The 26,207-nt window shown below is 39.3% G+C and overlaps 1 protein-coding gene across 7 annotated transcripts in view; it reads left to right on the top strand.

Annotated features, from left to right (window-relative positions):
* Positions 1-26,207, top strand: part of ADCYAP1R1 (ADCYAP receptor type I) — a 142,333-nt gene that overhangs the window by 30,245 nt on the left and 85,881 nt on the right. For all 7 annotated transcript variants that reach the window (XM_074869602.1, XM_074869608.1, XM_074869616.1 and 4 more), the window contains exons 2-3: positions 3,255-3,421; positions 24,547-24,652. In XM_074869602.1, the coding sequence (XP_074725703.1) occupies positions 3,371-3,421; positions 24,547-24,652 (157 nt within the window). In that variant the 5' untranslated portion in view covers positions 3,255-3,370. The remainder of the gene's footprint in view (positions 1-3,254; positions 3,422-24,546; positions 24,653-26,207) is intronic.

Here is a 26,207-nt window from a genome sequence, read left to right on the forward strand (position 1 = left end):
ATTACAGTGGCAGAATCCAAGGATATAATTCAATCTCCACACCACTCTCTGGTCTTTCTGGACTGGCCTGCACACAAGAGTGCAAATGATCATGAAATAATTTCAAATCCAATGTCTGCTAATGCATCTGTCTGGTTTTCTGTTGCTTCTGTTAATGGAGTGACTTTGTTTTTCCAACTCCTCACTGCTGAATGTCACCACGGATGTTTGCTGTCCTCCTCAGCTGAGATCTTATCAGTCTCTCATTATTTGATAAACCATCAGAAATACAGTTAAGTAATTAAATTCAGTACCAGAGCAGAGTGAGAGTGACTGATCGAGTGAGGATGGAAGAAAGCAGATCAGTTTATAGGGAGTTTTATGAATTGTTGTTCTCCATTTAGTCAGGATCTGGATAGAGAAGACAAAAATTTAGAGAGAGCTCAATTTTCCTTTTTTATTTTTTAATTGAAAGACTCCTTTGTAAATGCTGATGTCTTAGCAGCACGTTGCAATCAGTATAAAAATTAAGTGAACTCTGATCGTAAAAGTTCTTTTACATTTCTCATCATTCTTTTATTTACTTTCTGTCTTTGGTCTGTTTTCTTTTCAGTCTTTTCTCTGTTGTTATATTTCCTCACATTCCTTCTGATATTTTAAATATTTTTCCAATATACCCTCATTTTATTCTTTCTTTAACTGGATGTGAGTCATGTATCCATGATTTGTTATTATCTATGATCCCTTTCTTCTCTCAAACATTTACTTATGTGTTTAAACATTTCTCTAGTTGTGAAGATGTACATCAGTTCTGTTTATGCCCATGGATGTGATAGGTGGTGCAGGTAGGAAACCTACATCAGACAAGAAGATTTTAAAAGGGGCCTCAGCATTCAAAGACTTCATTTACACTTGTAAATAAATCAGTGGGGCTTTGGGCCCTAAACTGATGCTTTCTGCCCTAAAAGTGAGGGTTTAGATGCAGAAAGTGAAACTGTGGGCCCGAAAAATGGCAGGGACTCCCCAGGGAGCAGAGACAGTTCTCTGGCTCTGTAACAAACTGCTGTGGCACAGCTCATGCCCATGGGACTAAACTCTCTACCTTCCAAAGCAGAGAGGTTGCACCTAAACTACTATAGACATTGCCAAAGGGCTTCTGGCTGAGTTTATCTTGGAGGAATTAGATCTATAGGCTAGAGGTACACTGAAGGGGTGTGGTGCGTTAACCTTGGTTTGTCACCAGTCACCCACCAAGCCACTCTATCACCTCCCCTCCTCAACTGGACAGGGGAGAGAAAATATGACAAAACGCTTGTGGGTTGAGACAAGGACAGGGAGAGATCACTTAGCAATTACCATCACAGACCAACCAGATTTGACTTGGGGAAATTAATTTAATTTATTACCACTCAAATCAGAGTAGGATAATGAGAAATAAAAGCAAATCTTAAAACACCTTCCCCCCACCCCTCCCTCTTTCATGGGCTTAACTTTATTCCCAATTTTACTTACCTCCTCCCCACCAATGGTGCAGGGGGATGGGGAATGGGGGTCGTGGTCAGTTCATCACCCATTGTCTCTGCTGCTCCTTCCTCCTTAGGGTGAGGACTCCTCACACTCTTACCCTGCTCCAGCGTGGCATCCCTCCCATGGGAGACCGTCCTCCACAAAATTCTCCAATGTGAGTCCTTCCCACAGGCTATAGTTCTTCACAAACTACTCCAACATGGGTCCCTTCCATGGGGTGCAGTCCTTCAGGAAGACTGCTCCAGTGTGGGTCCCCCAAAGGCTCACAAGTCCTGCCAGCAAACCTGCTCTGGCATGGGCTTCCCATGGGCTCACAGCCTCCTTTGGGCATCCACCTGCTCTGGCGTGGGGTCCTCCATGGGCTGCAGTTGGAGATCTGCTCCACCATGAACTTTCAGGGGTGCAGGGTCAGAGCCTGCCTGACCACAGTCTTCACCACAAGCTGCAGGATAATCTCTGCTCCAGTGCTTTGAGCATCTCCTCCCCTCCTTCTTCACTGACCTTGGTGTCTGCAGAGTTGTTTCTCTCACATATTCTCACTTCTCTCTTCTGACTGCTATTGTGCAACAGTTTTTCCCCCTTCTTAAATATGTTATCACAGAGGCACTACCATTGTTGCTGATGGGCTTGGCTTTGGCCAGTGGTGAGTTCATCTTGGAGCCAGGTGGCATTGGCTTTATCAGATATAGAGGAAGGTTCTAGCAGCTTCTCACAGAAGCCACCCCTGTAGCCCCCCCGCTACCAAAACCTTGCCATGCAAATCCAATACAAGGGGATCCATCTTAGGTGAGGGACAACTGGGGAAAGAAAACTATGAATATAAATGTATATCTCCATGATAAAAATATGACTGTAGGTAGGGCATCAAATGAGACATCTGTTTCACCAAGATATCAAGATCTGAGACAGGATTGTGTTTTAAAATGTAATTAAGAGATAGAGGTAGATTTCTAGCTGGGTCCAGCTAGAAATTGAGATAGAGAGGTTCTCTTGGATGCAAAACTGTTTGAAGAATCATCATGATTTGGAGCAAGTGGGAATTTTTAAACACTGGGTTATGGCAGGAGGTGCTAGGAGGGAGCTAATGTCAGTTATGTAATTCTGTCAATGTCCTGACGACCTGTCTAGCTCCTTGGCAGAGACCAAGCAATAGAAGTCACAGATATGCATGACACTGTCAACCATATAAGTCAATCCTGTCTTATGTCATGGATGAATCTTTAGCCTGAGAGTAATTCATTCCTTTGCACTTGTATTGCCGAGTTCTCAAAAAGCTATCAGATTATTAACACTCTGGTCACGGATTTTGTTATCTAGACAAGTGATATCTGGGAGTAAACCATCATGTCATACAGTCTCCTAAAAAGCTCCCAGGCAGTTGTGTTTTTGAGACACTACTGAAAATCATGAGGATCAAATCATGACTTCAGAAATTAAGCAGACAGTTAGGTCCTTTTTCTGGTTCAAAATAATCCATCCTTTTTCTTTGCGTTCAATTTAGGTCTTTGCAGCTACAGAACCTGTTTCAGTAGTTTCTATGGTACAAGTTACTGATCATACAGACATGTCCTTTGGCTTCAGATTAAATATCCAAGACCATCTATAATAACTGCAATCCAGATCTCTATGGTTGATCTCTAATATGTACAACTCACACTTCAAGTGCTGGGTTTTCTGTTTACTGTCCATTTCTTTTTCATCCTCTTCGTGTTTTCCATATTTATAATAATTTTCCTTTTTCACTGCAGAGATCTGAGCCTTGACTTGAAGACCTTAACCAAAAGATCTGCAGAGAGCTTGTACTTCAGTCAATACAAGCAGTGTTAACAAGCAAAGCTTGACTAAAGTTCAAAATTAAAAGAAGATGGCTGTGAACTGGAAGATCTGCTTCTTCACTCTGATATTGCTTCCCATGGTAAGGAAACTTGGTTTTATTTACATTGTACCAATATAAATACATGTTCTCAAGGCCAGCACTTGCTAAGAGTGAAGGATCTGTTACTAACACTGATTCTGGCTTTTTCTGTGTGGCCCCACAGGTTATGTTAAGATTTTTCCAACCTCCTTTGTGGATGCAATAGAACTGTGATCACTGATCATCCTGTAGAAGGGCAAGTCAATTCCTTGAGGGGATTTGTTCACTGTTTCTATCCAAGATTACAAAGAAAATAACATAAAGTAAAAATTAAAAAAAAAAATAGTGGGACTTCTGTTTCAAATTGATTGACTTAAGATTATTTTTTCCAGGCAGAGGGGATAAAATTAAAGATTCCCATCAGCCCTGTGAAGCCTAAGCCTTGTTATATTTTAGCCAGTACTTTTGGATGCCTCCATTTTCAGAGGGCCAATTTTAAGAAACCATACAGGTGGGCCTCTAAAGGTACAGGCACTTGAACTCTTTCATCATTTTCCTGAAGATCTTCAAACCTTTATGAAGATTACAGGGATTTATTTTCACTAAATGTCTTTACTTGCTAAGTAACATGCTATTCCATGGATCACTCAGTCTTAACAAATCTGGGGATTTTAACTCTACTCGTGACGATTGTCCCCTACGCATTGTGGCTGTATCTAGCTTCACATAACAGTCATAAGACTGCTGAATAAAGCATTCTTTTTCACTTTCTAACTGTGAGGAACAGTATGCAATCCCTATAATAAATTCATCTTGCGTTTCAGTTCAGTTCTTTGCTAGACCTTTGATTATAACTGTGCTTTTCATCACTTCTCAAGAGGCATTACACAGAGGGGTACGGTGACAAATAGCAGTAATATTTAAATCCTCTTATCTCATGATCATTAATAGCCTTCTATAACTTCCATGCAAATACTTTACAATTTCTTATGTATAAATACTCTCATGTTACTGCTCTTTAATAGCCATTCTTGACATATATTTTGTTTTAATTTTGAAATAAGAACTATTTAATATAGTGGTGATGTGACCAGAGTATCTTTTAGCAGTATTTACAGAGTTTCTTGCTCATGTGTATAGAATGTGTGACCTGTCTTTTACAAAGCATAGTGGTCAGCATACAAGGCTCATCTTTATTTTGGCACACAAATATACACATTCTTTCCCCTTAGGTCTTATTTAGAGACAACTTTAATTAACTGCATATCTGAAATGTAACATTATTCAGCTAAATTCTGTGGAACTGGTAGTATACTTCTGTTCATCCAAATAATATAGTCCCTTACCATACAAATATCTTGTCTTTGAATTTCTTTCTAGTTGTGTTGGGTTTGTGTGTGCAAGGGTTTTGGTAGTAGGGGAGGGGCTACAGAGGTAGCTCCTGGTGAGAAGCTTCTTGAAGCTCCCCCAGCTCCAAGTCAGATCCGCTTCTGGCCAAGGCCAAGCCAATTAGTGATAGTAGTAGCTGCACCTCTGTGATAACATATTTAAGAAGGGGAACCTGGAGAGGAGGAGGAGTTGTGAGGGAAATACCACTGCAAACACTGAGGTCTGTGGAAGAAAGGAGGGGGGGAGGAGGTGCGTCAGAGCAGAAACTTCCCTGCAGTCCATGGAGGACCCCACGCCAGAGCGTGTGGCTGTACCTGAAGAAGGCCGGGACTCTGAGGGAAGTCAGCGCTGGAGCAGTCTATTGCTGGGAGGATTGCAGCCCATGCAAAGGACCCATTCTGGAGCAGTTTGGGAAGAGCTGCAGCCCATGAGAAGGACTCATGTTGGAGAAAGTTCATGGAGGACTGTCTGCCATAAGAAGAACCCCACACTGGAACAGGGGAAGAGTGCAAGGAGTCCTCCCTCTGAAGAGGAAGGAGCGGTAGAGACAACATGTGATGAACTGACCGCAGCCCCTATTCCCCATCCCTCACACTACTGGCAGGGAGGAGGTGGAGAAATCAGGAGCAGAGCTGAGCCTGGGAAGAAGGGAGGGGTGGGGGGAATGTGTTTGAAAGATGTGGTTGTATTTCTTACTGCCCTATTCTCTTTGATTGGAAAATTATTGTTGCCGGTGATGTTCAAATTAAATTGATGTTCCTTCTTCCCCAGTTGAGTCTGTTTTTTGCTCACGACCATAATAGATGACTCATGCCTTCCTGTCCTTATCTCAATCCCTAAGCTTTTTGTTGTATTTTCTCCTCCCCATCCCTGAGGGGGAAGGAGTGAGGGAGCTCTGTGTGGTGCTCCGTTGCCCTCTGGGCTTAAACCACAACACTAGTGCATGAGTCCTCTGACTATTGCCTAGCTTTCCTGGTCAGGCAGAAAGATTTACTTATTAATAAAGTGAGTATATTTAGTTTTTGTACTATATCTCTGAAACAGTTACATTAGACTTCCTCCAAGCTAATGGGGAGGGTGAAAAAAACCCTACATTTAACCTGTTTTAGATGTTAGTATGAGATTCCTGTCCTCTTGACTATAAAAGGAGATTAGCTCAAATTCAGATGCTGTTTTTTTATGACATACATTAAATTACATAAACACACCTTGTTGCTTCTGGTTTGAGACCCAGAAATGATACGTGTCATGTCTGTCACTTAGGAGCTCCTATCTTACAGCTAAGCCTAGGACAGCTTCAATGTTTCCTCGTCTATAAGTGTTGGTGAGATAGATCTTACACCAGGTGAAACTGGAAAGCAGATTGGTAATGCTGCTGTATTCTTGGGTATGCAAGTATATTTTTCAGACTGAAACAAAATTAATGAAATGGTCACATAAATGGAAAGGCAAAAGACTTTTTTTTTAATGACCAGTGATCTTCAATGTTTTAAGATTTTTGGTGTTCAGCTTGAGACAGCCAAAAGGTGTCTTCTTATTTAGAGGTGAACAATTCTTAATTAAGGGAAATAAATGTGACTGAACATATCTCTTGAGCTTTCAGATGGATGACCTTCCTGGAAAATGCAGAAGGACAGCAAGTTTCCAATTCCTAGCATTTCAGGAGATAACCATGATCACTGAGCTGGATAATTAGTGATCAGCTCCAGCTTTTGGAAAGAACAACTCTAATGAAATACTATGAAGTAAACCAGAGCTAATAAGAACAAATATGCTTTTATATATGCTGTTTCTGCAATGTTTATGATCTTGTTTATGAGTGCAAGGTTTTATTATAGTTTCTTGCAGGAACCCAGATACTAAAGTTAACAATTTTGCACTTGTCAACTTGTGTGTTTGCACATACTTCTTTGGTCAGTGAAGAGACTTATGCCTATGACAGAGATTGTACTATAATTTGTCTGTAGAATTCATTCCTTATTACATCCCTAAATTTCTTTTCACAGACTGAAGTTCAGGAATAATACAATGTTATTTATGGTTCTTCCCTTGCTGGGACTCTTTTGTAATGCTGTGGTAACACATTTTCTCTCCATTGGGACACACACTTTCTCTTCAAACCACCTCTAACATGCTGTGCTGAGTCCTCAAATTGGTACTTTTCTGTCATAAAGATTTTCAGATTCTCTACAGAGGGAGCGGATGTGACTTTTAAAAAATTTAGAGTAAATTTTAATGTAATCTTAACCTCCAAGTTCCAGAAAAAATCTTCTTTTACATTGCTGTCCTCTAAACACATCTGGTGCTATTCAAGAAATCTCCAATTACTCTCAAGGAGAACTCCTGTTCTCAGCAGTTGGGATTGATCCCCATTTTGTGGCACATATCCATCCCTCGCAGTTGGTGTGACTGCATTAGCTCCTGAATCTGTACACCTGCTTGGAGGTGAAGTTTTTGGCTTCAGCAATAGACAGACCCATTTTACCCTCAGAAAACCAAAGCGCCCAGACTAATGTCCACATTCATAAACAGATCAAGAGGACAAAAGGAGGACAAAGTGTATTAATGCAAGTGGCTTCTCAGACCAGACAACAAGAAAATAATATGCTAAGATATATTTAGAAATGGGCATGTTAAGCCAATTCTAATCATCAGAGACTAGAGTGGTTGGATTTTTATCACAAAGGTATTTCACTTCCTTATTAATCACTTGGGACTGAAGACAGGATCTCGAAGCATGATACCTGCTAGGCCTTTTAGAGGAATTCTTGAGCTTTTTTCTTTCCTCCATTTTAAATGCTTTCCTAGCTTTAAATGTATATGTAGCTATTTTTGCTATTTTTTTTTTTTTTTTAGCTAGCATGCTTCTTTTCAGTCACTCTTATTCTTTCCTCTGTTTTGTCTGAACATCTCTTTTCATTTGCACATCAGTTTTCTTCAACCTACCTATTTTTTGCTTCTGAATTCACTTTCACTGCCATTTTGATGGATTTCTCATTCCATTCATCTGTGATAACAGTGGGCTTGGTTTTTTATTGGCAATATTAACAAAAGTCATCATAAAATTATTGAGGAGATAGGATCCCAAACCATCATTTGTCTGGTTCCAAATGTACTTGAGAAACAATGAAATTCATGACTCACAAAGTTGGCTTAGTATATGAACTGAATTTTAAATGTAACTGCAATGCAGGTGTTCTAACTGTCTGTAATAATTCAATCAGATGTATTTCTTTAGCTAATACTTAGAATTTCTTGTGGATGCATTTTTAGTATTGCTAAGCTTAAATATTTCAAATGATAAGATATTCTTTACAGTGTTTCTTTAGCTGGCAAACATATGTTCACTGACTTCCTTTAAAAAAAAAAAAAAAAAAAGAAAAGAGAGAGATGAAAAAGAACCGTGTAAATGATGCCTCTTCTATACTAACATTGAAGTGTGGTCCCTATGTGAGGGTCAGATGGACAAATACAGATTTGTATGTGCAGACAGCATCTCACAGATCAGAGAATAAAACCTTGATCTGATTATGTTTAAACAATTTATGAAGAGGTGAAGAGAGAAACTAGATCTGTTTGCTCAGACCCTGTTTACTGAAGGGGTAGTATTTCTCAATCTTTTAAGGGTGTGTATAGTCTACGGAGCAGGGAGCTGTCTGTATCCTCTGTTATTCATCAGTAGCCGTCACTTCCAGTGCCAGGCTACGTTCAAATAGGATCATCTACATTTCAGTCTCTGTCATTTTTTTAAAGATGAGAGACAGTGTGTTCAGACACACTATTCTACTAGTTTCTCTCCAACCCTACTGCTTGTTAGAGCATACATTTTCTGCTGCAGCTCAAATATGGGGTTCCTCAAGCACATAGATGGTTGTGTTGATCCCTGCTCTTTAAGCAAACTATTTTTTCCATGCAGAACTTAATGAGACAGCTTTCAGTAAATTTATCTATCTGCCTTATGATTTGTAACATCTCATAACCCTATTAGAGAAGTCAAGTTCTCTGTAGCAACCATCTCTAACATAAGGAATGGTTACATGGGACTTCCTTGTTGTTTATGTAATGCAAATACAAGTATGTACAAATATAACTAGGGAACTGCTGGGAATGTTCTCCAGAGGAGAAAAAAATCAGCTAGACAAGACGTTACTGCTGCTATATCTTTTCCATTTTAATATAAGGCGATGGTGCTACGGGTAATCAGCAGAATATAACCTCTTAAAAGCTTATGCCTCGTTTAAAAAAGAAGAAAATCTCAGGATGTGTAATATTGGGTAAGGTAGTTTCAAAGAGAAGGTTCAGAATTTCTGGTAAGGTGCATCACATGTGAGAAAAATCAGTGTTGCAAAACAATGACAGTGCCCTTGATACCACCCAAATTCAAGCATGTTTCAGAGGCACAAAAATTAGGATCCTGGGTTCCAGATGGTCCTTAGCCTGTGAGCTAGGTGGGATAGATACTTACAGAGAGTGACAGAGTGATAGATATCTCAGGGTAATGTCTCCACCTTAAGATATCTATAAGTCTCTGGGTTTTTCTGAGAAAGCCTGGCATGTTGACACTCCTGTCTAAGTTGCCTGAAGCTGGTGGGAGACCTTGATGTTGTGTTGCTGCTCTGTCTAGTACACTGCCTCTTGTAATCTCACAGTGGGCACATCAGGTGTCAGTTATGGTTATTGCAGAAGCTGAAGAAAGACACGCTTGCTTAAAATGTTTTTAAGCATATTAAGCTTATTTGCACAAAACATGAATGACAACAAAAAAAAAGACTAGGAATACACATATTCTACCAATGTGTGTTTCACAACTCTGTGCACAAACACAGGTATCTACATATAACTTTCCTTACTTTGGCAGGCAAAATATCTAGGTCTTAGAAATCCATGGCAGCAGGTTACAAAGCAGAAAATGTTTGCCCTACATTAATGTGTTCACTTTTTAGCCCTCTGGTAGTAGTAATGATTTCTGTGACAGGCAAATAACATGATGACAACACTGATTTAAGGACGTTAATATGATTCTTTTCCCTGATGGTTTTGTATTCATGAGCTTGGAGAAGCATTGAATGAGCAGTCAAATAACAAATTGGAAAATAAAAAAAGATCCCTTAGAAAAGGAGCCTGTAAGAAAAAAAATCAGAATCAGTGATTTTTCATGTTGCTCAGCTATTAATATCCAGCACCTGGAGGGATATTATTCGAGTCTCTAGCAAGTGTGTTGCTGGCCTGCTCTTACTTGGGTTTGCTGAGTCAGCAGCCTAAGAAGATTTACTGTGGAGTCAGCTTGAAGAGATAACTGCGAAGCAGAACCAAAGCTACATTAAAAAGAAGGGGGAAGTGGAAGGAAAAGAGCAGGAAGAGAGGAAAAGAATATGAACAAAACGTATGTTTGCTTGACTGCACTGTTTAGGGCTTTGGTCTTTTATATGCCCTCCTGACCCTCTCACCATGGCTTGTACCAAATAGTTTGTTCCCAATCTGTGAAATAAACTCATCTGCTTCTCAGAGTGAATGTATGTCCTACGGCAAGAACTGGGGCCTTCCTGAGAATCGAGTAGCTATGCTGTAAGCCTGCCTGGGGGAGCATACAGGATCAGTGCTTGCCCCAGGGTTACATACCACAGGGCCCTCCAGATGAACTGTCCAGAGGTTGCCTATGCAATAGCTATAGGGTTAGGAAGTAGATGCAAGGCAGAGCACACAGTGTTTAAGGCTGCTTCCAGGGCTTCATTTTCAAAGCAATAGAGACATGACTATTTAATTAAAATCTATGAGGCCCATTAAAAAACACTGCCAACCATAAAGCCAAGTGTTGCCATCATTGCAGTCCCCAAGGGCACAGAACCCAACTCAACAAAACCCCCTTTGTTTCTCTGGGCAAGGGGTGAATAGCTCACTCCAGGCTAGCTTGTGCTCCTTTTTCTGAAAAGAAAATTGGGTTTCTCTCAGAATTTTTTTTTCCCACGTGGAAACCACTTGGAAGTAAGGATTTTGGAGATATGGGTCCCCTTCTATACTAAAATATGGTGATTTCTGTGATATATTTGTTCCATGCCATGTAATGTTATTTGTGCACAAAATGGAGAACATCACCTTCCTAATGAATGGGACCTGCCTCTGTACATTCCTGTGTATGTCAGAGTTGACTTGTGTACCTAACTGATGTCAGGGAATGTACTTAGACCAATATTTAACCACCTAAATGTTGGATGTCTAGATTAAGATATTTTCCTATATTAATATATACAAATGATCTTTCTACAGTCAATGGAAAGGGACAGATACCTCTAGATAGTGATATAACCCATCCTAAACCCCACTAGTGCTTTCCTTACTGCAGGGTTATTAAAAATTAGCTTAGACTAAACTTTAATTTCTTTAGTTTTTAGAAACCTCATCTTTATTGAGCAGTATGTTACCTTTTATGAATGTCATGTGGATGATAAATAGGTGACAGTAAGTCACTGTTGCCCAATTGATTGTCTTGCATTATCAATATCTTGGGACTCATCTTCATAGGATGGTTTGTAACATTATCACAAATGCTGTTTATTACCTTTCCTGGAATATGTTTTTAACATTAAGTATTGAATGTGTGTTCCTGTATGTGTGAAGGCAGATGCCAATGGATCATTCTGTCTATTAAAAAAAAAAAAAAGTGCATGCCATTAAATATTTCAGGATCTTTAAAAAAATAAAAGATCCATTTTAGAGGGAACAGGTAAAATATTTTCCCCACATTTTAACCTTTTAAAAAGATATTCTAGTACTTTTTTTTCTGGTAAAGTTTAAATAACTTAATCTCAATTTCAATCACTTTTTCCCTTTTTTGTACAAAATAAAATTTCTGAATAAATACTGTCCTCAAACAAGACTTACCATATGGAAAGGGAGCACTTTATAACTCTCCTCCTTCTTTTTAAAAGGGAATAAATGACAGCTTTTTTTTTGTTTGTTTTTGCTATCAATACAGTTTAGACTGTAAACTTAATCAACGTGTGGTTTCCTGAGGGAAAATAGTCTCAATGAACGTCTTTCAGCCAGATTTCATTTGTGTCAGTTGGTGGGTTTAATGGTTTCCCAACCTTTGCACATGCTCTGTGGCTGCACTCATTGTTCCAATATAGTGTAGATATATACATTTATGCTGAAAAATTCTGTTGAGGATTGGAAAGTGATAAAGTTTTTTACTGTTCCTGGCCTCCCTGGTAACACATTTATGCAATGTCCTTTTCTGTCAAACATTGATCAGTAGACTTTTTTTGGAATGCAAAGTTCTTATTAATTCTCTAAGAGCTTTAGACAGAAAAAGAAAAGACTTTGTTTCTGTGTACTCTTTTCAAATGTTTTCAGTCCCACAATCTCTTTCTGACTCAGTATGTGTGGCCAAAATGTGTTATTCAGGGGTTATTCAGGCTAAATACAGGCTGTTGATTTGGTGGTTTGAAGACTCCTAAGGCAGTTTCTTAATGATTTTAATTACTGGTATTTGTAGATTTGGAATGTAAAGTACAGAGATTTTTTTAAAATTTATTTATTCTTACCTGATAGCGACATATGAGCATGATGCATATTTTGGCATAAAACTGTTTTGGACCTCTATTTTGACTTTCTTGGTTGCTATGGGCTTGCCAGGTAACTGATAATGCAAAATGCAGATTAAAGATATGCTAAAGCTCAAGAGTATAAATATATGTTTACTTCCCCACAAATACTAAAATTTTCTTTTTTCTTGCTGCCCTCTGGCTGAGCTGTTTTTAGTTAGTAGATCTCTGTTATGATAATTTCCTCCATTACTTAAAAAACATAACAAAATACATGATGTGCTTGCATTGCAATAGAAACTAAATTCTCATGCAATTTCAGGTTAAGCTAGTCCATTTTATTACCTCTTCCAGCAATGTAGATGTGCAAAATCTAAACCTTTTTGGCCATCATGTGTTGTCTATTATGTCTGAACTAATGCAGAAACACCAGGTAAACAAACTATACGCTAATTTAAAATAACTATTGAATATCACTGCATATTTTCAATGTAAAAGTTTTGACATAAAAAGTGATGAAGTTACTATTCATCCTGTAGCTGTAGACATTCCTTTGCACACTCCATTTGCAGAGCAGCTGTGGGAGAGTCAGGAATTTTGTACAGGCAGGTAACAGCAATGGAAATGGGCTGTAAGATGTTGAAGGTCCTTTGATACCCTAAGGAAATCAGACTAATGTGATCACATCTACAGATATGTATTTATTTTTCCATTCCTCCAGGTCATTTATCTCCCCCCAAATCCTGAATGCTATGGGTGGTTTCAACTAAATTTGACAGAAGGACCACATTCTCAGACAAATTAATGAACTCATGGCTATCATGCAAAGCAAGGCCTGTGTTCTGAGGTCGTGTTGCAAGTATTGTGTGGCTCTCACCAGCCACCACTGTTAACTATAGAGGCAAAATTTGGCTTGTGCTGCTGGGATGCATACTATGTCAAGACACATCAAGATGTGTGGGAATTTAGGATGGCTGAAGATTTCAGAACCAGGTATCAGTGAGGCTATGATGTGGTCATTGTCACAGATTAAGAGGATCCAGTATTTTCACACCAAAATACATAACATTAGGCTCTCTTAGTCAACATACAAGGAAGGACCCTATTAAATATGGCATGCATAAATACCCCGGCAGAACCCTTACCTCTTTCTCTGGGATGCAAATTTATTGATGCTTCCACCCATTTAGCAAATTAATCAGCAAAAAAGACTTGAAAGTATCAGTCAGCACTTATTATCTTCAGTGTAGAGTAGTAACCATGTATGCTTGGGCTTTAAAGCCTTTTTTTTTTCTTTTTCTTTTTTTTGACATTGAAAAATTGTCTCTTGTTTAAATATGAAAAAGATTCTGAGTCCTAAATGTCTGCGCATTGCAGTCAGCTGCAAACAGCACAGCCGAAGCATCTGTTACCCTTGGAGAGAGCCCCTGTGCCACTGAGTTCTGCATCAAGAATGCCCTTGTACCTGACAACAGAGGTGACTGGCTTAACGCTTTAGATGCCTGCTGCATTTTGTTGGAGCTGAGAACAACAGATGTACCATGAGGATAATAAAATGCATCCCGAACCTGTCCTTATTTAGTAAGATATCCCTTATCTGACCAAATTTCTGTATAGCAGCAGAGCAGAAGATGCTGGAGCAGAATCTGGGTCATGACAAGGCTGTGAAAGTGAGACCTGTGGCTCATCTGTCAGGGTCTGAAATGCATCCACGTCCTGCTGGTTTATTTGGAATTAAGTCATGCTTTAAGGGGGAGATCTGTTCTTAGATGAAGACCATCTCTATCACTGCATGTTGTCCCGCCTTAAATCAAATTATACCCTGCAGTGATATAAGCGTAAAATAGGAATTTAAGATAGGGTATGCAATCTGGCACTGTGTTTTGTTGTTTAGTTTTGTTTTCTAGTAATTTTGCAATGTTATTTTATGACATGCTGTATTTCTGAACTTCTTGAAACCTGCTTGAGGTTCCACTCATGAAATATAATGTAGTCACTGATAGGATTTTTAAGAATGCCTCATGAGCAGTGCATATGTAAAATAAATTCATTGCTGCATGCATTTTGTCCTGCTAACAGAGTAGTTAGCAGAGCAGGAGCTGAGTCCCACCTATCTCCTACCCACATGATAGTCTCATGGGCTGTCTCTGTGCAGCTTGTCTATCCACATGTTATGTGAAGCAAAGCATTCAGATAACGAGTCATGCAGGGATAGGAATCCCACTTTTTGCAGGAGATGGTAGCATTCTTACATCATGGTTCATAAGAACTTTGCATTAGAGTTTATAATGGCAGAGTATTCTTGATACAGCAACTAGGAAATAATATTATTTGCACATAAAATGTTAGGAAAGTAAAAAAAAAAAAAAAAAGGAAATTTTGGGAAGGAGAAAGAGGGAGCTGTATGTCTAACACACCTGCAGCTAGAACTGGTCTCAGATACATTGTTCCACACCAGCCCAAACCTTTTACACAGTGTTTGACCCTTCCAAAACACCATTTCTACTTCTGGACATCCTATCCTACAGCAACATGAAAAAAAAAAAAATTAAAAACCAGGAGAGTTCAGGGTTAGTTTCTAACAGGGAAGACTTACTGGAGTGTAAGAAGGCTATAGCTGGCCCACTGTTAGTACATAGTAAGATTGCTGAATATTCTGCCCAATGCATCATGAGGACCGGCGATTTCATCACATATTGCTGGTTCTTATCTCTGCTCTCCTTCCATATAGCTGCTGCTCTCAACTCCTCAGAAAATGGATTTAGGTTGGTGGGTTTCAAATTTTATAGTGTCTAAAAAGAAAATCCCACCACATGTCAGACCTCATCTAACATATTCTAGAGTTCAATTTTTGTGATTAAAGAAGGGAATTGGGTGTGGCTTTTTCTGTATCTCTCAAGCTCCTGTGGAAATGCTAGTTATTTCTGTCTGCCTATTGTGTTTTTATTGTGGTTAATACATGGGTACCTGCTGATAGTGAGTCTGGGTATGTGCTTCTCTTTTATGACATATATGAAATCAATATGTTTTTATTGTTCCTCTGAAATATCAGGAATGAGAAACTGAGGTCCAAAATTGTACTCCATCACCTGTTCACTGCATGTTCTTGAGAGAGGCACATTTGAACTGCATTTAAATCACAAGGCGTGACCCTAGTTCAGAGCTGCATGTTCTCAGGTTCTGAAAATATAGGTTACAGGGTTAAAGACAAAAGCCAAATCTCCCGTTTTAAGTCATTATTTGTCACTATACATTAGTTGAAAAGTTGACTCATTTACTTTAATGAAACAAGTACTATACAACATGTATTGTGGCTTCTTACATTCAGTGATGTCTAGAGCATCTTTAAACAGGTATCATTTTTAAGCTTACAAATGCCCAAGACAGAAATGTTGCATGTGACTAAATTACTATGAATCACAAACATACCAAATATTGTCTGTTGTATCAGTGGAGGGAATTCTATTGGTGGAACTGATCACCTCTTTGGCAGTGATTTGTTTACTCAGGACTTAGCTATTCACTGTAACGATACAACTACATATCGCCAGATATTACGTTTTCTGAGAATGATATTTAACTGTTACTGGTTCTTGCTAGATATTTAAATACTGGTGATCAGCCAGGATTAAATCATGTGCCCAATGACAGTGCAATACTTCTTCCGGCCTATAAGATCTGGGGTGCTTAAGGTGAAAAAACAATGCACAGATAACCATTTCCAAGAAGTAGGGTGGGGATGGGATTCATGATTACAATATCTACAGCTGCACAAGTCACCTTGGGCTCTCATTTTTGTTACCAGCAAGAAATGAAAACTGACACTGCATCTCTCTCCATACCGTGTTTATCATCCAGATAACTTAGACCATAAACATTGACCAACACTGAATGTCCAAAACATTAACTGGCTGTGAGAGGAGTGTCTGCTGATGCGTCTCAGCAGCATGACATTGATGCAGTCCTAAATACAGAGAGATAAGGTATCCATCATTAGAGAATAAGAATTATTTATTAGAGAATAAGAATTATAGGAATAGGAATCCTATTTTATTAGATCAACTAATAAAAGTAGCATTAGTATCATCCTCTGTGGTATAAACACAGACTGAACGATTACAGTGGTTAATAACTTTATACGGGAAAATTTTGGAATTTTGTATCGTGTGGAAAACTCAGTTGTTTCAATATCTTTTTTCATCCTGCAGGAATATGTTCATATATAGAGATTTTTTTTCTTTTTTTTTTCCCCCCACAAAGTAGATTGTATCACCTTTTAAAATTTTGATTCCAAAATAATGAAATATTTCACAATGACATCTTTAAGCAGAGTAAAAAACTTCCTTACCCCTGAACTGGATTACTTGAATGACACCTCAGTTCCTCAACTGATCAGTGCAACATTTTATATCATATTTTGTATTTATAGCAATGTTAAATGGCTGTGAACATGGTCAACACATGGGAAAGCACAGCTACATCATACTCTTCAGACTCATGAGTTGGGATGTCAGAGGAACAAGGCAGCTCATGCACCATGGCTCTGCCAGCAATCTCCTTACAGCCACTACTGTACTTTCCTCCCAGGCAGTGTCAATAGCCCAAGTATATTTAAAGCTGCCTCTTAAGATGACTCTTTCTCTGGTAATTTGGTGGTGGTGGTTTTTCTGTGTATGGCTTCACTGATCATCATTAAGAAGCTTTCCTACATTGCCTCTCTTCCTTTCTAATTCCCTCTGCTGAGCTCCACGCTGGCTCGTCTCACTGTGTTGGTGCTTTGACACACCATTCAGTCTGCTTCCTTCTTTCCTTCATGAATATGTACTTTATTCCCCTCCTTGAGTTTTTATAGTGAAATAGTGGTGAAACCCTCCAGAGATGGGAAAGAGAAAGAAGGGTTTGTTGAGAAAGCTACTCTAGGCACACTCTTTTGTGCAAAGATTTGATTCCTTGTGGGATTTGAGTGGAGTTTTTTGGTTGTGTTTTCTTTTTCCCCCTCCACTTTGGCACAATATCTAAACCAATGCCTCTTAGCACTGAAAGGAGAAGGAGGGAAATTGAGAATGAGCTTGAGCACTTCCCATTAACAATGTTGTAATGAGCTCTTTGCCTCAGTTCTTCAGTATTCTTCCCAGTCCCAAAGGCCCTTTGGGGAATATCAGAGCGAGAGCTGTAGCACGATGCACTTGCTGGAGCCGCCTTTGGGGAAGAGTGAAAGGAAGGAATGTGTGTGATAGTTGAGGGCAAATAGCTTTAATTTAATTAGTAGATTAATTAAAGCTTTCTCCCTTGGGTAGGGTATATGTATGTGTGGAGAAAGTGTTTCTGCAGCCTCCTGTAGCTGTTCATCATGCATTTCTGTTCCAAGTGTGACTCAGGTGGGGTTTCTATTGAACTTGCTGGGAGCCTGCACAAAACAAATTTCCTGTCTAAGATCTTTTCAGGGTTTTGTTTAGATGTAATGAAGTATAAATGGGCAAATAATAACAAGTAATAACAAGAACTTGCCTTACAAATGAATGTGGTGTCCGGCAGCACAACAAATGCAGAACTCCTAAAAGCGTCTCTGTTTCTCAATGTCCTCACAGTGAGAGAACTCTTCTACATTAGCACAGATTCCCTCAGCCTTCACTCAACGAAACTCATCAAGAGATTTTTTCAGTGTCATAAACCATTCAAGGCTATTTGGTAGCCTTGACTCTGCACTCTTTACATAGCTCCTGATGGAAACAGTTTAAGGCCAAGTGTCCTGGACTGTATTAACGAGGCGATAGCCAGTAGATACAGGGAAGTGATTATCCCCCTCTACTCAACACTTGCTGGACCACTTCTAGAATATTACATCCAGTTTTAAGCTCCTCAATACATTAAAAATGTCAGTCAGCTGTAGCAAGTTCAGAGGAGGGACATCAAGATGATCTGTGAGGAGACGGTGAGGAAAATGGTCTTGTTTAGCTAGTGTAAGGAGAGACACTTTTGGGGTAACCTAGGAGCAGCCTTACAATATCTATGAGGAAATCATCAAGAAGAAAGTGCCAGGCTTTTTTTCATGGTGCATGGCAGGAGAAAAATAGACTATGGGCATAAGTTGAAACAAAGGATGTTCATAATAAAGAGAGGCCTTTTTATGCTGAGGGTAGGTGAGCATTGGAGTAAGTTGCACAGAGGTTGTTCAGTCTCCATTCTTGGAGTTTTCCAAAACCCAGATGGAAAAAGCCCTGAGAAACCTAATCTGATCCCATTGCTGACCCTGATTTGAGTAGGAGGTTGAGCTGAAGTCTTCTGGAGGTCCCTTCCAACCTGATTTATACTGTGATTCCATGACTTTGTCTGAAAGACGAGTCATAGATAGTTGTCGTGATCTCATAGCCACCAGAGACAAGGATGTCTGGATGAAGACAAAGGTGTATGAGGGACTGAAGCTTTAAACATAAAATCTGTAGACCAGGAAAAGAAGGTTAAGACAGCTTTAGGCTATATTTTAGATTCTATTCATCTTGGATTGGTCTGACACCTGATATAGCCTTCCAGGGCTACTTCAAACAGGGGACATTCCTGCCTTACCACTGCTGCCTGAAGAGTGAAAAAGTGTGCCTCTCCCAGAAATCCTCTGGAAACAATAGGAGAGAGGAACAAGCCTTTCTGTCTGTTGCTATTACTCTCAGAAAAGCCAACTCTAAGGACAATGGTCAGGGACTTTCTTAGAGATCATTTGGAAGCAACGTAACCACCTATTCAGAGTTTAGGTGGGAACTTCTAAGCTTCAGAGTAGACCAGTCTTTTTGTCAAGACAGGGGACTGATTTAACAGAGCAAATCTGGGAGCTGGACAAGTGAAATCATTGTCACCTACAAGTTTACCCCCGCTGGATCAGCAGTTCCTCAGATTAGATGAACAGTGTGTTCCAGATTGGTCAGAAATTAAAGAGTTCCTCTTTCAGTTCCTCCATTGCAGGTGTTCAGCTGAATCTGAACACCATATCCCAGATTTCTGTAAATATAAATTCTCATTTCTCAGTGAGACATAATGTGTTAAAAAAAGTAGGTCCTACCCTCCAACTTCCACTCCAGTCATTTCTAGTTATTAATCAATCTAAACTGTTGTGCCGAATCTGCACAAAATAGTTACCAGAGGCTTGAGCAATCTAACCATAGAGCCCAGAGAAAAAAAAACCCTTATTATTTAGCTTCCTTTGTCAATCACAGATTCCGCAAATTTACATATGCTTTACTTGCCTGCAACCCCTGTTCAGTGAATTTGTGCTTGCCAAGGCAGTCACTTATGGAAGTTTGGCTGAAGCTTGGATCTACAGTGGGTTGCTCTATTCCCAATGGCTCTGCCATGTTCAAGGACTGCCATGCCACAGCCTGTGTCAAGAACTGGAGAATATCTTAGAAGCAATTGTCAGTGATCTCTGCAAGCCCTGCACCACTGATATCCTACAGTGAGGCAACGCAACCCATTTTTGCTCCATACTAAAAGCTCTTGGAGGGGTGAGATTTTTCCCATTAATTTTTGGTCTGGTTTGTAAAGGGGTAGACCTTGCTTTGGAGACTTAAATCCTGAATACTTTTGAAACTAAGTGCGAATTGCAGTGTTGGCAGGAGACTGTCAGCTTTTCAGGCCTAGGTAGACCTCTGAGGAATAAAGGAGGAAGACATCTAGCATGTGTTATTGGGAACTGTACATCTAGAGTTTTATCTTTGGAGGAGTCTCAGGAACGATAGAACACAGCCATTTTGCATAATACAATCAGCAATCAGAAAGGGCTGTTGAACCTTTAGTTTCATCTCAAGCACATCTAGCAAGATTCTGAAACACTTTTTCAATCAGTGGTTGCATCCTGCCAGTACAAGATTTCAAGAAACTTTGCTTGGTGTGGCCTGCTGTTAGCGATAGAATAACAGTATGCGTAGTTTTAACTCAAGATGTCAGTTCCTGTAGAAGTCATCAACTATACTGAGAATGCTTCACCGTGCTCAAAGAGAGGTTTTTCAACTGATCTCCAAGATAAAAAGCCAGTTAAGGCAAACTCAAAAATAGGTTTAACCCATGTTGCATAACACATCTTTTGTCCAGAGTTACCACTTCAGAAGGTATCCACTGAGTGAAGGGAACTGTTGATTATGCTGCTGCTATTTTCTAATCTGCAGTGAGACATGCATCTCTCCAGGAGCCATCAGTGTTATAAGGTTACCGTACCTTAAATTCGTGTAAGCCAGTTTGAAAGAGATCAGTGGGGTTTTTTGGCAGTGTTCTCTGTGGGGGTTTTTTCTGAACAATTTGCTTAAAGCTTGGTGTCAAAACTATGCTGCAGATTGTACAATTGTGTCTTGGTTTGAATAAGTTTCTAATCACTTTACCCATTCACTTAGTCTGAAGTGTTTTGAAATTGCGGTAGTTTGGGTGCCATTTACACAGGCAGACAAAAACGCAATCAAGTAACAATGTAAGGCTTTCCTGGAGACAACAGTTTGTTCAACTGCCAAGCCAGTGTTGTAGGTACCAGTAGTGATGTAAATCAGTTCTGAAAAAATCCAGATAATCAGAGGTCCTTCCCGAACACCTCTATTTTTAACACAACGTTTTGCAAGCCTTAGCCCTTGTTTGACCAGTTGAATCATTGCTTGATAAGAACAGGGATTAAATCTAGTAATGTTGTTTCCATGACAAAGTGAGCTTCTTTCGGTGATGCTCATGTAATAATGTATCATTTTTTAAACTAACTTTTTAAAACTGAAAGTCATAACAGAATTAGTAAAAAGTGTAATTCGGTATGAAGTGAGTGATCTAATCCTAGTGGATTAAATTCCTCTCTTGAATTACTTCAGAGAAAACATTTAAACAAAAGGTGAATCAGACTCTATTTCGTCTCTATGTTGATGTAAAACACTGTCCATGAGGGTTTTTTTGTTGTTGTTTCTTTGTTTTTTTCTTATCTGTATTTCTTTACCCCCCTCCTTATTGTCATGGTGCCTGATATGACATATGATGAATGGAGTGAAAATGTTCTCATTCACTTTACCAAAAAAAAAAATCAGAACTTTACAAGCATAATACAGAAATGCAGAAGAGGAAAGAACATTGTGTTTGTATCTATACAAATATATGCCTTTTCAAAACTGGTGTGAGTCAAACTCCTTCACTCCACTGAGAGTAATAATTTTTTTAAAAAGAGTGAATTTCATGCACTATCAACTTGGTTTCTTGATTTTTCTAGTATGTGTCAAAATATTCTTTAGTTGCACATATCACTAATATCTTCTGGGAAAGTCTAACCAGACTGCCTCTACTGAACTCAGGAAATTGCAAATGTCCTTGAGGCAAAAGAAATGAAATCAGGAGGCCATAAAGTTCAAGCTTACACTTCCATTTGAATTGTGCTCTGCCGTTCAGCTGTTGAAGACTGACTAGACAGATTAAAGGCTGTACCACTACATAGTTAATGGAGGAACATGAAACGTGGATCCTTTCAGGAAAACGTTATAACATTAAAGCATCTCTGCATTCAACAGAGAAACCTTTTGTTATTAACAATCCAAACCTGGTTTTATTTTCTCAGATATGGGATTGATTATTAGCAGAGATGACAGGCAGCTTCTATTCTCTCCTCTGGCACTGAGGTTAACATTTCCTCCCTTTCTTTGCTTTCTGTCTCAGTTTCTGTGTTCCCCAATATTATATTTTTAAAATCTGTTGATGAAGAGTGCTATGAAATGGCATAAAGATGGTTATGGGAAGTCACATCAAAGTATTCTGCCAATAGTGAAAGCTTAAGGAAGGCTACAGGAATGGGTGAAGCACATCGCTCTAGTGCTCTCTCTGTGCCCAGCAGTCTGCATTTCAAATACCTCCTGAGCCAGACTTACTCAGATACAGTTGACTAAATTTAGTCAGTTTAGTCAGATATATTTGACTAGATGTGCCTGTCTGCAAGGAAAACAATAAAATCTGAGCTTTTAACCTTAGGCTTTCTTTATAAACAATCAAGTCCTGGATTTGATTCACCTCTACTAAAGAAGACACCAAAAAATAAGAAGGATAAACCACACTCTTTCATGCTTTCACTATAGATTGAATCTAAACCTTCTTCACAAATGTCTATGATTACCCCATAGGACATAAAAATCTAGGCATGGTGAGTTTCTTAGTGTTTAGTACCCTTTGATGGACTTTGCATAAATATATACATATATATATGTATGTATTTTGAACTCCTATAACATTTAACATCCACAACATCAAGCTGAAAAGAGTTCTGCAGGTTAACAATAAGTGTGTGAAGAAACATTTCCTTTTGTTTGTTCATATCCTGCTTGCGTAGACAATTTATATTGTAATTATATTATTATTATTATTATTACTAAATGACAGCTTTTCTAATCTGCACATGCTGAACTGTAAGGAAACTGGTACATTCATGTACTGAGACAACCCCTGGACACTCAGACCTGTGCAACTGTGGAAAGCGATCACTACTAGCAGCAGAACCCTGATTTACTTGCTACTTCTCTTTTATCTTCTTAAAAGATATCTTAAAAACTTGAATGTCAGCCAATGCAATTTTCCCAATCCTTGGTGAGGTTTATGGGATGATGTAGCAAAAGCCTTATGTTCTTGGGAGATCCTAGAGATCTGTGACAAAATATATTTTCCAGGCCCTTGGGAGTCCTTAGAAAAGAACAGTGTTTGTTTTGAAGATAAACAAATCTAGTATGGTTATGCCTGGTGCATCCCACAAGGAAAATAGCTGAAATTTATTACTGGGATCTTGGAGATGAAACTGTGTAGCATTATCAGTTTCTACAAATGGGGAGTAAACCTTCCCAGTAGACGTTCATTAGGAAACCCTCTGTCTTTGAAATAGGGGTGGTGACTTGTAACTGCTACAAGGTCAAAAGTGTGCAAATGGCTCCATGCCTCCTAGCACACTCAAAAGTACAACACAAACACCACCAAACTAGGATTACACTTGCCCTGGGATTTACTGTAATTGTGTATTGAGTGTGTGGTGGCAGTTCAATGCATTAGTGACCCAAGCTGTTCACTCCATTCCCCTATTGGGATGTGAGGGAAATAAAGTTGAACTGTGTAGATGGGACTCCAAAATAAACTGAAGTAGATTGAATTCAGGTATTGCTTTCCGTGTTTGCTTGTTCCTACTTAGCAGATAAGGGAAAACAGACCACTCGACAGGTACACTCTACTTCCCCTGTAGTTCTCCATCGTCAAGAGTGAAGGAAATGGGACAGGAAATATGAAACAGCAAAATTGCTTTAGTGAACAAGGGTGACCTGTCTCATCTTCAATCAGTGCACTGATTTTCATGGTGCTTTCCACAGAGTGTGATTTGAACCTTAGCAGTGCCCCTATAAATTGATCTAATGAAACCTGAGATTGTATTGCCCTTGAATTAATATCCCCTGGCCACTGTCTGCAATAGGAATGAAATCTTGTATTGATTTCTGGGAATGGGTCACATTCTTACTTTGTTGCTGCTTTGGGATTACCTGCATTCTGTTGGCTGCAATGTTCTTCTTATAAACTAACATCTTTTTTTTCTTCTCCACCTGCCTCTCTCATTTTTTTCTTGTACTGTGCTGCCTTAGAGCCTTAAAGATGGGGGGGGGGAGGGGGGGGGGGAACCACAGGAAGAAAAGAAAAAGAAAATATTTTGATCAAGTCATCTCAGTTTAATTAGCATTACATTCTCTTTTGGCAAGAAAGTTGCCTTGTATTCACTAAGAATGAAGAAAGAAGGCAACATTAAGGAATGGATAGGGGTGAAAGGGTGAGAGAAAGAGCTTTTAATTTAGTTCTGAGTCCTGAGTGAGGTTAATGGGTTGTGCAAGACTCATAAGAAACTGGTGGAAGATCAAACTGAGCCTCAGTTGATTTCTGATTCCTCTTTAAATGATTACTTTATTTAGAGGTACCTTTGCTTCAACCTTATATGAGGAAGGAATACAATAAAATAAAGCAAACATATTAGAAAAACCCCCCAAAATTTGAGGAGTATAATTCCATAGAGTGGCCATAAGCATTCTGGGAGGAAAAAAAAAAAAGAAAAAAAAAGATAAAAGAAAAAAGGAAAAAAAGTTTGTTGCAGTTTTCTCTCACCTTCTGAAGAAGTTTTTATTTATTTTTCTTTTTGGAATGACACCTCAGAACTTACTGATGTTTCATCATAAATTCACTAGTTATTTTAAGTTTGTAATTGTTCTTTCTCCACACTTTTCCCCCACATTTCAGGTTACAGCAACCCATTCCAACTGCATCATTAAAAAGGAGCAAGAGACTTGTCTGGAGAAGATACGGAGGGCAGCTGCCCTGAACCCTCTCAATGACTCTTCTCCAGGTGAGTTTCAGCTTGGGATAGACCATGTACATTGAACTGATGGTTTCTAACATTTCCTGTCATGTCTGCAGGGTTTTCAGCAATGTCAATGCAAACACCTTACGGTAAGAGGTGCAGTCAGTGTAGCTGAATGAGCTTAGAGAAACATTATAAGGACAAAAAATCAATCATTGGGGATGTACCAGAACAAATGCTGGTTATTATCAGAGGTCAGGAATTTGCTTCTGTACTTTAGGTGATGCAGTGACATATATCTACAAAATTAATAACAATTAAAAAAAAAAAAAGATACCAAGAAAACCCCACAATATGCCTGGAAGGGCCTTGACAGTGTTCGTGTCTTTTGCTGGTGCAGGTGGCAACAGCTATTGGGGACTGGACATAAGACTAAGTGCATCATTGGTCTGTTCTGTAACAGCTCATTCTCCCTCATCAGCTCAGTAATAATTTGTGCCTCTCTCTCACATGATGAAGACCTTTACAGGGATTAACATTGTAATGACCATAATCTTGATGAAGAATACTTGTGCTATTGCTGAGATAAGAAACTGAGGCAGAAATCAAAGAAGAAATTAATAGTTTAATATCCTGTCTCATTTCCCACTGACTGCAGCAGTAGCTGCCTATGGCCAGCACCAATGAAAGAAGGGCAAAGAATGACAAAGGAACTAATTGAAAATCAGGGTCTATTTTCTGAGTTCTGTCCAAACTGCTTCTACTGTGACTAGAATGGGTAAAACTGCAGAGAAGGGCAAGGAACATTGTGTGTGTGATAAAAGAGAGGAGATTTCTCTCCCCTTTTCCTAGACACATATTTTAGTCCAGAAGCAAGGGAGGGCAGGATGCATATATCTGTGTTACTAGAGTATCCTCTGAAGCAAGACATTCCCGCATTTTAGCTGCTACGATTATTTCCATCAGGGTCCTGCCGTTCATCTCATACATAAGCTCATTTTTGTTCTGCTTCCCAGCTTTGGGTAAATTAACTGTGTGGTCTGATGGAACTGAGGAAAGCACGTACTTCAGGCAATTCATTTCAGACCCACGGATGTGTTTTTGAGACACTCTTTGTGCATTACAGAGGAGCTTCCCAATTCTTCCCTGGTCCAGAAGTGGCATAAGCAAGGTCAAAAGGGAGAAAAACTGTTTCTCCTTCCCTACCCCCAGAATTATGTCAGAAGCTGACCGTGAGCACTACTTCTTATGATTATGCAATGACACTTACTTGGATTCAAGAATTCATAGATTTTCCCAGGTCAAAAAAGACTATTTCATCAGCTAGTTTGTTCTTTATGACTCAAATCCAAAATAACCGTGGTGGCTGAGGGACTATTCAGACTGAACTCCTCCCCTCTGCCTGTTCCAAATTCAGATCACAGCTGAGATAGAGGAGGTCCAGAGCCATTGGAAAGGCTTTTGCATCTCAATGTGATTAAAATGTATCACCCACTCAGGCAGGAAGGGACTGAATCCTTTCAAGCACTAGCTCAGCAGCAGAACCCAGCTGCTCTTTATTCTGTTCTCCCAGTATTTTTGGACTGAATCACTGTGAAGA

This window comes from Strix uralensis, chromosome 1 (genome assembly GCF_047716275.1).
Source record: "Strix uralensis isolate ZFMK-TIS-50842 chromosome 1, bStrUra1, whole genome shotgun sequence".
Classification (NCBI taxonomy): Eukaryota; Metazoa; Chordata; class Aves; order Strigiformes; family Strigidae; genus Strix; species Strix uralensis.